This window comes from Odontesthes bonariensis, chromosome 16 (genome assembly GCF_027942865.1).
Source record: "Odontesthes bonariensis isolate fOdoBon6 chromosome 16, fOdoBon6.hap1, whole genome shotgun sequence".
Taxonomy (NCBI): domain Eukaryota; kingdom Metazoa; phylum Chordata; class Actinopteri; order Atheriniformes; family Atherinopsidae; genus Odontesthes; species Odontesthes bonariensis.
This window is the reverse complement of record NC_134521.1, coordinates 30,757,556-30,769,655: the sequence shown is the minus strand read 5'-3', so window position 1 is coordinate 30,769,655 and position 12,100 is coordinate 30,757,556. Positions and strand designations below refer to the sequence as shown.

At 40.4% G+C, this 12,100-nt stretch overlaps 1 protein-coding gene across 5 annotated transcripts in view; it reads left to right on the top strand.

Annotated features, from left to right (window-relative positions):
• The window catches only part of gria4b (glutamate receptor, ionotropic, AMPA 4b), a 182,376-nt gene extending 172,544 nt beyond the window's left edge, over positions 1–9,832 (top strand). Inside the window, exons 14-16 of one of the 5 annotated variants that reach the window (XR_012773131.1) lie at positions 3,294–3,408; positions 5,530–5,931; positions 8,030–8,117. Coding sequence is in view for 3 of the 5 variants with exons in the window: in XM_075486908.1 (XP_075343023.1) it covers positions 3,294–3,408; positions 5,530–5,667; positions 8,030–8,194 (418 nt within the window). In the remaining 2 variants the exon portion in view is untranslated. Of the gene's footprint in view, positions 1–2,516; positions 2,632–3,293; positions 3,409–5,529; positions 5,932–8,029 lie in introns of those variants that run through there. The other 4 variants (XR_012773130.1, XM_075486908.1, XM_075486907.1 and 1 more) reach the window with 4 other exon arrangements.
• Positions 9,833–12,100: the final 2,268 nt, after the last annotated feature.

Here is a 12,100-nt window from a genome sequence, read left to right as displayed (position 1 = left end):
GAAGACCTAGTTGTATCTGTGTTATTTATTTCTGGTGTGAGAACATAACCCAAAAATATATTTTTCTATGAAGGGTCTAAGCAACTCTGTTGAATAAAAGGATAATTTTATAGTATTTTTTATCACTGATCATTTATCGATAAGAGGGTGCACTGAAAACAAAGCACGAGTTCTCACTTGATTTTTGTACCATGTACCAACAAAGTAATTTGTTCCAAAGCAGCCAACCCCTCACAGCCAATAAACTCAACCCTGTTAGTTATTTTCTGTAAATTCCTCTGCCCACAAAGCCGGGGGTAGAGCAGTGGTTTGATTTGTAGCCAGACTGGTACTGGTTTCCAGTTGCTGTTTTTATCCAGAACGAGTCCCTGACAGATCACGGCACTCTCCTCCAGGCCTTCACCCTGTTGTTTTGAGGATTATCATTTTCTGTCAGCCACTTGTCTTGATATCAGTGAGGAAACACACCAGCACCATCGAGAGCTGGCAGCATTGGTGGTCAACGGCTGTTATTTCTCATGGTTCCACAATCAAAATTTGCCAGCTAAACTGAGATATTAGCTGTGTTGATTTCTGTTTCTAATCAACCCCATTGCTGAATGTTTAGGGTTTTTTATTTTTCATAATGATACAAATAAATAAAAAGGATCAGAATACACGCTGAGGCAAATCTCTCCCTCCCGCTGCACTATCTCCAGACATCACTACAGCAGCCTTCAGACAAACCCATGAAATTATGATGCACAATTATTTTAAAAAGCTTTTCAAGGGTATTTTTTTGGAAGCTAAAGATGATTTTCCAGAACAGCTTAATGCTCTGAAATCCTGGGAGCTTTGTTTTGGCTGGCATACACACACTACATACATATGTAGAACAGTTCCAAATTATTTGGAGGTGTTTGTTTCTTAAGAAGCTGGCCAATGCCAATACTTTTGGGACAGACTGTGCTGATTGCCAGAATGTAATATTTTAAATTGGATAATTTCCTCTCCGTTAGGAATGGGTGCCAACTTATTTGGCTTATGGTGCTGTAATTTGAAGCAAAGTGTACTCAAAGGAACCATCTGTCTGTGTTCCGTTACACTTCATTGTTTTCCCAGGCAATCACAATGTCAAACATAATAGGTTAATGATATTTTAGATATATCAACTTAAACAGGACAAGTGATAAAGACAAATCCAGAGGAATCAACCTTTGGGGACTGTAAGTGTCCTTTTAAAGATTCATTGTAATTATTTTTTTATGCTGCATTGCTAGTGTAGCTAAATAAAACAATAATTTCAAAATGACATTTGTTGTATTTGGCACTATATAAATAAAAATGAATTGAATTGAATTGAAAATTGAAAAATTCAAATTAATTAATCAATTTTAAGTGCGAGCCAAAGTAAGTTAGGTCTTTGTAGAAGGAATCTGTTTGTCTACATCAACAGTTAAGCTTTGCTTTCAGCACCCCACATCTCCACCGTAAAGTAAAAAAGAAAAAAGAATTCACCTCCAACTCATCACTTACCTGGCCTGGAGTGTTTGGTGGTGCATTGTAATTGTCCCAATGCAGCTCAACAGCCACAACATATAGTGCAGTTAACTAAGACAACTTATCCACTCTCCACTAACAGACTCCTGCAAGGTCAGTGAGCATAGAGAGGGGTCATAGCATAAATGCAATGAGAACCCAATTAGCTTCATTTTTGTAAGCACAGTGCAGTGATCGTCATGTTAAATGACGAGTCAGAAAAACTGTTGAAAAAGATTTGTACCCAGGAAACTAAATTTGGTTGAATTTCTGCAAAAAGACCAATGTGTTTTGGTTAAGATGACAACAAAGCACCTTCTTAGTTAGTTTCAGTCAACAAACCTCCTTCATTACATTTATGTAACAGATCTATTCATTTATATTTAAACAAACCTCCTATTTTCTCATGATTTGGCAACCAAACAAATTATTTAGGTTCAGAACCTAAATAATTACTTTTATGTTAAATCAACAAAACCACTTGGTTAGTTGTATGATAAAAAATAATACTTGTTTAAGTTTGGGCAACCATTAACCACATGTCCGACGACACACTTTTCACTCAATCCAACTAGTCTCACTTCTGTTTTCATGGTTACTAATGCTACAGTGATGTCACAAGGAGAGAACATTTAGCGACAGTCTCATGGCATCTATTTCAGATGTTAAGCACCTACTATTATAGACTATCAAACTGTACTTCATGTCTATAATAATTAAGGGGTTGTGTGGAAATTTCAGGCCATAGGGTGTATTTTTTTCACCGGCCTTTGTTATTACACAAACACAAAAAGCTTAGTTTTACAAAGGACAGCACATATAAGGAGAGAGATTTGTCTTTAGTCTGTTTTTGGGTACTTGAATGGGAATAATGCACTTTTCCACCCTTATCCCTCACTTAATGCTACTCCTCCCTTCCCCTTCCCCCTCTCTTCCTTTCCTCCCAAATTGGACAGCATACTCACCCCTCTCACCAAATATGTTTTATCGTTTTCAAGAAGTGCAGTTAACCTGGCAGTGTTAAAACTCAATGAGCAAGGACTGTTGGACAAATTGAAAAACAAGTGGTGGTACGACAAAGGAGAGTGTGGCAGCGGAGGCGGTGGCGAGAAGGTTAGCCGCTATGTCGCTATGCCCATGTGACCTTGATGTGGGTATAAGAGAAATGTTTGTTGGTAACAGGAGCATCTGCCGGGTCGACTGCCAAGAGAAACGCAGATGATTATGAAACTGCGGCTTTTAATCTGAAGAGGAGGGCGAGTACTGTTGAAGCAGAAATATTTGCTGTTGTGCTTACAGGGTAATGGAAAAAGAAAAATCTTAAACTTGGGTAAAATTGCTTTCTTCCAAAAAAAAACACCTCTTGGAAAATTATAATAATCCTGTTCCTGGTGGTTTTGGTGCTGCAGTGAGTTTAACTGAGCCAATAGTTTTGGTTTGACAGTACTAGCCTCCATGGTTGTTTTGAGAAAGGTCCCGGCAGTATGTGCCTGTTCCAGAAAAGCGATGCAGCCGGGGTCCCACATTTATATGTCTGTTAGCTCTGCCCCCTCCCTTAGATAGCTCCCAATAAACCCAACCCTGGAGATAGGTATCTCAAATCAATGAGCAAAGAGACATGTAGCTTAAGTGGGGCCTCTTCTCGGCTTCGTCACTTTATGAAGAGTACTGAGCTGCTCTTGTTGGGCTTCTTCTGATTGAATAACATAAAATAACATGTCCTATGATGTTATTTATGTTATTTTCCCCACCCCACCCTTCCCCGTGATTTGAAGAACGCCTGTAAACCTTGCCGTATTGAAACTGAGTGAAGCAGGAGTCTTAGACAAACTGAAAAACAAATGGTGGTACGATAAAGGGGAGTGTGGACCCAAGGACTCTGGAAGTAAGGTCAGTCTCCACCAGCCTGGGAGCCTCCCCTCCTCTCTTTGTCTCTGTACACACTTTTGTCGTGCTGGCTGTACTGTAGCAGGCTGGCTGATAAGATACACACATAGTAGTCTGAGAAACAGCCAGTGACAGACATGCAGGTAGAGGCTTAGCCGAGGGATGCATGACAGACACAAGGCATGAACACAAGTGATGGTTTAACAACAGCTAATGTTCACACAGACATCGGCCGTCACTAAAAGACGGTCTCCAGGCATGTTCAGACATAAATGTATGTCACACATGATGTCAGTAGTACTGTATGCCTCAGCCTTAGCACAATCGAGACTGATCAATGCTACTGATGCACTGGAGCATGGAGAGGGCTGCCGCATTTTAAACAAAGCAGCATGCACCTTCCACATCAGCAATGTCTTTTTATTCAGATCCCTGCAGTGCAGGACACACACACTGTCACCTACAAACAGGAATTAGCATGAGAGGCAGTTGTTCGTAGCAAGAGGTCATGAGCTGAATGCACCTAACGGATGTGGGTGATTTATCAGAGGGAGATAAACTGCAGGTAGGAACAACGAGTTCAGAGAGATGAGCTGGATCCATTTGGGGAAAAAAGGGGGTTAAAAGGTAAAGACTGGGACTAAAAGACAGGTAGTTTATTTGAATATGAAGGAACATTAAAGAGCCAGTTGATCCAAATCACAAAAACAAGTTTTTCTCACTTGCCTCAGGTAAACAAATGTTTTTTGACAACTTGCCTGGGAACAGACAAGGATGCTGTATGAGGGCAAAGTGACAGGTGAATACCACTAATCTATGAATCGTGAGAAGATAGTTGTTGAGCTTTAACCAGGAATGTTGAGCTGTTACCAGGCTTGTCAAAACTAAAATCTCCACTCAAAGATAACGGGTACGACAAAGGTCCTTATGATGGTGACATGATGCACAACCTACTTTGAGTTTTACTGTCACTGCGTAGTGTCTTTGGTAATACAATCTCAGGCTAAAGAGGTTTGGACATTTGACCCTAACCCATTTGGTTTGATCAACGTGTAGGATGAATGTGGTACACTGAGCGACTTTGAAGACGATGGTTGAGTTATTAATTTTCTGTCAGTTAGTCAGCATCAATTAATCACTTTGACTTTGATTACAGGTCCTCTTTCAATACATTTAAATGTTGTTTCAGTCGGATTTTGATATCTGGGATATCATCAGGACAATAATCGGGAAAGGCCTGTAGATTTTTTCAAACAATTTAATCTATAACTTTTACAAAAAAATGCTCATAATGAGTCTAAGTTACTATGGTGATTTAGCCGAGTTGAAAGAGGGACACCTTCATGACACTAAATAAATTCTTGACTTTCAGCTTAGCGTTGCTTGCCAAGCCATTAATCCTGCATCATGGAACACTCACTCAGATGATTTGGACTTTTTATCATCGGTATCATCCGTTAGAACTGCAGCTGTGGCTGTGACACACAGCTCAAGCTATTTGAAAAGCTTTGGCAGCCAGCGGCATGTAAAATAATCCTCACAGGCTGCATTCTGAGTTGAACATGTAGACACGACTCACTTGTTCATATTTCCACACATTTAACAAGGTTTTTGAAATATTTTGAGATTTTGTCCACATGACTACCTACAGTAGTAGGTTGAGCGTAGTAAGCACTCCTTTTGCTTTATACTTTAACTAGGCTGTCATGAAGAAATCTTACGTTATCATGAAATGATCAATACTGTCTGCTGCCATGGGGGAGAGGGAGTGAGAAAAAATACTGTTTGTAATTTGGTTAAACTGACTTACTGTGTTAGGTAAAAGTTTTTTAGGTGAGTGTGAAGATCATTGATAGGTATGGCTACTGTGCAAAAGTTAATTGGTAGGTTAGAGATAGTGTAGTGAAAAATAAAGGGAGGACTGTGAGTGTGATGGGTTGAGTGTGTGTGTGTGTGTGTGTGTGTGTGTGTGTGTGTGTGTGTGTGTGTGTGTGTGTGTGTGCATGCTGAAAGTTTGAAGTGTTTTTTTTCCTAATTGCCTTGACTAATGTGTTTAGTGAATGTGTGTCGCCCCTGCTAAAACTAGTGCTGACTTGTGTTTGTTCTTCTCCTGGCCGGCTACAGGACAAGTCATCCCAGGCCCTCAGCCTAAGCAACGTGGCGGGGGTCTTCTACATCCTAGTCGGGGGCCTAGGTCTGGCCATGCTGGTCGCCCTCATCGAATTCTGCTACAAGTCACGCAACGAGGCCAAGAGAATGAAGGTGGAGCCCCAGTCCCAATCCCCGTCCCAACACCCCCATTACAACCATCCCCAACACCACTGCTACCCCTGCCACTCAGGCAACCCCCGCCATAGCCCAGAGCCTAGCCAAAGCCAGAGTCCAAGACCCAGCATCCACAACTTAGCCGAGTTTAGTGAGGTTTTCAATGATTATGGCAGCGACGGGGAAGCTGATAAGATGTAGATGGGTAGAAAGGTCTTCCCAAGCCTTTGGTCCCCTTTACTAGCTCCCTGCACAGTGACTGTAAGTGAATCCCATCATATTCTGTGGTAGCTTCACCGTGCTGAGTGACTGTCGTGACCAGTGGCAAAATGCTTCCCACTTCTGTGTCCGCTCACTATGTGGTCATGTGACGTCCCAGTCTGCGTTTGAGCTTTTTCTCAGTGTGACAGGAAGTAATGAGTCATCCTCAGACATGATGTCACCTCTCCCTGCTTTGCGGCTTTTGTAGCTGCAGAGGTTGGCCCTCATTTATCAAACCGTGAGACTCATTTTCCTGCCAAAAGCAAACATGTATTGCTCATTCTGAACTCAGTGGGAAGTTAATCTTAATCGTAAGATAATGCTGGAAGAAGGTGATGAATGATTGATCACCCTCATCAAAGTCTGAGGATGAACATGCACGTTTATGCAGATTAACTAAATTTAAGTTGATTTACTGGCATAGAAACAACACAAGAACCACAGAAAATATTCCTAATCTTTACAGTTAACCTCAATTTTAAGCCGAACATGTTGACTAAGAAAACCACTCGTAGCTGTGATGATGCAGCTTTTATACAAAACGCATAGTGTATCTAGAGGGAAAAAAACATGATAAATGAGGACCAATGTCTCTCCTGTACACACACATCTACACCTGTAAGGACATTTCATCAAACTGCAGAGCATTCGTCCATCTCTCATTCACTTTGACCCCCTGAAGCGCCTTGTTTTCTCATTATAAATGGTCTTTATATCCTTTTGAGGGTCTGAACACGCTCACATGTAAACACACCTAAACGTCAACGACGCACGCTGTAGCTTGGGGACATCACTGTTTTCAATCTGTCACTTAGAATAGACGATGAATGTAAAACATGCACAAGAAATATAATGAGAAACCAGCCCCGAGCACAGAGGGAGCCCTTTCTGATAAAGCCATACTGAGGCACTGCCCATTGTAATGCTGAAGTAGACATGAGTGGGATGGATTAACCCTCGAGCTGACATGACTATACTGATGTGAGCCGTTTGCTCTTCATATTTCCCACAGATCTTTGACCATTAGACTTCCAGATATGTCTTCAGTCAGTGTATATCTGTCCAGCGTGATTATGTGTCCCCCATCAGCACAAACTCTTCATCAGCTTGACTGTTGCTTAGTCAGCTTCCCTGTCCCACTGCCTGCAACTATCATTCACTTCGTAATAATTCTGTCACTGATGGATATATATGTTGTGTGGTGCTGACTACTGTTCTGAATGGCTATGAAAGGTGTTTTTTTTTACTGTGTGTGTATATATATTTAAATCTGCAGCTGTTCTGTCTGTTAAATTTTGCACTTTGGAGTTTTTCCTAAATTTCTTGGAGACAGAAGCATTGTAGCCAATAAACATTTAGGCAAATGTTAACTGCGGTCCAACACAAAACAGCTCTTTACAGCACAATTGTTTTTTATATATACTTTTTTTTTTCTCTGCTAGGTTAGGAGGGCTTCAGGTTTTCTCTTTTATCTCAACAGAAACTGGAGCCTAATCAGACAGTAGTTTTAGAGCCTCTAATAAGCAAATTACTTTTTAAGTAACTACTGTCTAACACAGATTACTTGTTTCCATGCAGATCTCAGAATGAACTTTCTCTGATCTTAATATCACTGATATTCCTTCATCAACAATTTGAAGAAGAAAAGTTCCTTCTCACATTTTAGTGTTGACACACCATTCCTGAATTTCTGCTACTTTTTTGTAGCTACAGTGTTTCTATAACTGATAGAACTAAAGGCCACAGCAGTTCCTCTTCAAAGGGCAACTTTGTGGCAGCTGCAAACCCCCCCCCCCCCCCCCCACCCCCGCCTGTTTGTGGTCTGATATATCACCTGGCCACAGTAAGTGCAGAGGCACATGTGAGATGTCTAGATGTGAGAGAGGAGTAGGGAGGATATTATGGACAATTCTGACTACTGACAGGAAACATGTGGTGAGGAAATGCTGCTAGATTAATATTTTCTCTATGAAGGTAACTTGTCCTGCATCCACTTCCTCAGACTGAATAATCTGCAATAACTCCAATCTGCAAAGAGTAAGGTTTTCTCTTGTCAGCTGCTCCATTCACAAACCTCTATCTTTGTGTTTCTTCTCAGCTAACATTCACAGAAGCCATGAGGAACAAGGCACGTCTGTCCATCACAGGCAGCGTTGGGGAAAACGGACGAGTGCTGACGCCCGACTGTCCCAAGGCCGTCCACTCCGGGCCTCCCATCCGTCAGAGCTCCGGCTTGGCCCTAGTCTCCTCTGAGCTTCCTTGAAAACCAAAAACCTCTCAAGTGCCTTATTGCAATAACAACAGAGACAATATCCCCACCACCCACAACCAGAACCAAACCATATAGAAACAGGATTCTCACAGCCAACAGGTGTCCTCCAGTGGGCGCGACAGGAGGGAAAAACAAACCTGCTGTTCGAGGTCAGAGGGCTTGTTGCAGCTCAGTGAAATCCCTCTGAAATCTGAGGAAACCAGAGGCAGAACAATCACTTTTTTTTTTTTTACTGAGCGCCCACGTGAAAGAGTAGGTTCTTGAAAATCTACTGGTTATTCAACCTTTACCAGTGATGAAGAGGAACAAAAAAGGATGAAAATGAATATCATGATATATGATAAAGACAAGAAAACTGTAAACGTGACACTCAAAACTGTGGGGGGGAGTTTCATTGCTGCAAATTGGCAAAAACTGAACCCCAATCAAGATTGTTTTCAAACTGAACAGTATTTGCTACACAGACATGAGCAGCGTTCAATGGACAACAATCACACCAGATATCAACAAGTGACACTGGGAGAGCTGCAGCCCAACGCCATGAAGATAGGATGAAAAATATTTGTATTGAAAAAAAAAAACTCAAATTAAATCTATTGATACTGAATATATGAGCAAACATAGAAAACTGTGAAAATAAGTAAATATGTATATTCCGTGGAAAACAAACTGAAATCTTTTGCTGTACATAGACACTGTGCTTGCTTTTTAAACAGATGTACATAGCAGATATTGTAGTGAAGAGACAGTTCTTTTTTGTAAATCACCTTTAAAGATTTTATTCGTCGCAATAATGGAAAGGATGATGCCACTGAAGGGAGGAGAAATGTGGGAGGTTGTATTAAAAATTGTGTTGAATTCCTTATTGTATTACATAGGAGCATTCAAACATTTAATGTGAGGGGTATCAACTGCCCAAATATTCTGATACCTGTTGCATAAAAAATAATAAATATATTCAACAATGAATGTTAACTAGCTCCACCCCCAATCCTTAATTCACTATCCTCACTGTGCAGACATAGACCCAGAGAGTTTCTTTATGAATCAAGTTTCTGCAGTCTGAATAGAACTATTTTTTTTTCATTCTTTGATCTATTTTTTGTACCAAGAAATTAAACAGAAATTGTCTGTCTCCTGGTCTTAAACGTTGACAGTAATTTACTACCTGGGTAGATCTTTTAGACCATTATGTGTGTGGAGACACTTGTCCAACATCAAACATTACCATTTCTCTCCCTATATGTTACTTAAACTTTCTAAGAAAATGGTGTATGTATGTGTGTTGAACCATGATGGGGAGCCACTCTTTGCGGAATTACTGAGGATCTTCCAGGGAGGCTGAACACGCTGTAGCAGAAATGTATTCACGCTTACTAAAGCGTCCTCATCTCTTCTGGAAATGGTGGGACAATCTGCAATAGGATACGAGACGCCACATCTTCAGCAACACCAACTCAACGATGGTGTTGGTACATGGTATTAAGTTAACTCCTAGCTCTGATCTGAAACATGCCAATGCGGAATGTAGGTGGGGAAACCAGCTGAAATAGTTCAGGTCTTGCTCTCTTGTCCTGCCATCCGTCTTTAAGACTCAAGTGTAATATAGCGTCTAATTTTGATTTTAATTGTACATCTTTATTTTATCTTTTTTAAGTAAAACAAATTTTAAATTGCAATGTACTATGTCTTTTTTGGAGATCATGGTTTTAAGTCTTTAAGCCAGGTAACACCCCCTCGACCTGGAACCTCCAAGTGCCACAAAAAGTCTCAGAAAAGCAGTGTTACAGGCTAGAAATGTAAAAGCTTTAAATGTACAGATATTTGGAGAAATATGACATGTTTATTCATCACAGCTGAATGAACATTATTTACAGTTAATGAATTGTACCTCACAATCACATATTGGTTTATGTTTTCCTCCGCGACAAAATAATCCCTTTAATACTGGTCAAAGACAACCGAGATAACAAAAGGCTTACTATAGTTTTGCTGTGTTATCAACACAGATGCATAAGCATCGACCGTGTCTGTTTTAAGCGTTAAAAAGTGCAAATGTTGTCGTCGCTATCATGAAAGGTAAGAATTATGAAGCAGAAAACATCAAATCAGGAATTACACTTATTCTAAAAACATTATTCCAAGAGTAGAGTGGAAAAGGTTTCTTTCTTTTTTCAGCCCCAAACACAAATTTCTTTACACCAGAGAACGATCAAACAAAATCGGCTGTTATTCAAATCATCTCAAGAAACAATAGTGGAATTACACTTTACTCAAGTACATGCTGTCTTTTACTTTATCCTCAAAATGCTCAATATAACAACCATTTAGTGATATGTTGTAAATTTTAAGCATCAATATACAATGGCTAACAAATTACATAACACTTTTTAAGATAAATTGTACATTAGTGGTTAAACAGTGGCTGATGTACATTATTTAAAGAGGAGAGTCCAAAATAGGTCACAATATCTTGCTGGACCACATTTAGCTTTGGTTACTGTGGGCATTCACCGTGGCATCGTTAATATAAGCCGATCTAATGCCAACACATTTATTTCCATCCATAGTTGCATTCACTTTTTGCCAAGATGTTATAATGATGATGAAAGCTGGATCGCAGAGTAAAGTCTCAGGCTCCCTGAACCACTTCCAGAGTTTTAGCCTGATAAACCTGGAATATGCTCGAAGCATCAGGGAAGAAAAAGAATCTAGTGCTGGTAAAACCTGGTCATTCAGTATATTCACATAGTTGGCTGACTTCTTGTTTTTTGGGCACGCAACATTGCTGAACCTCGACCTAACCAACTGAAGCAACTCCAGATCATAACACTTTGTACAGTCAGGAGCAGCCCTCAATCCACCCATCCGGAACAGGGTCAGCCTGGACTCGCATGACCTTTCTCCACTGCTCCACAGTCCATTCTTTTGATTAACCTCGTTGATAAGGTTGTGTTCTTGAGGCTACACAACTGCTTAGTTCCAATACCTAGAGCTCTCTTTACTTTCACTATTAAACAATGCTGAGTTCTACTGTTAATCATTTTGCACTTAACTAATCTTAAATTCCAGATTTCATGCCAGACGTTCTTCCAACCACATTTTATCCTGATGACTGACCTCCATCCTTCCAGGTTTTATTAATGTGTTGGACAATTCATAACCCAGTTTTAGCAGATTCGTCAATTTTTGTAGACCTGTTTGCTTGATGCAGAGCAATAGTTTGGCCTTTCTGAGCACAATAGCATAACATTGTTTCCACAACCACAGGATGCATCTTCAGACATGTTTGTTGAAGGAGTGAGAAGCTGCCCACTGCATCAGTTACTTGCTGCCAGCTGAAACGTGTTAAATTCAATTCAATTTAGTTTATTTATATGGTGCCAAATTACAACAAATGTCATCTCAAGGCACTTAAATAATATAGTCCAATTCAAGCCAATTGGAGTTCAATTCATTGTAATAATTGATTTCAAAATAATCCAATTCATTCATATGGAGCAAATTCAAAAACAGTTTCCTAGCTAAGGAAACCAACAGATTGCACCGAAACTTGTCTTCAGTCCATTCTCCCGTCCTGAGCGTTCCTGAGGCGACAGTGGAAAGGAACGACTCCCTTTTAACAGGAAGAAACCTCTGGCAGAACCAGACTCAGGAAGGGTGGCCATCCGCCTCGACCAGCTGGGGTTTGAGAAGACAGAAAAGAGGGGGAAAAAAACACTGTAACACCATTCAAAGGATACCCGTTGGAACAAGTTAATGACCACAATAATGTCACATGTACATAATATCATTTGAGAAATTAAACAGGGGAAAAAGAGAGCAAAGTGAGGAAAGGTGTGACAGATGAGGCCCCCCAGCAGTGTAGGCCTATAGCACCTTAACTATGGGATGTTT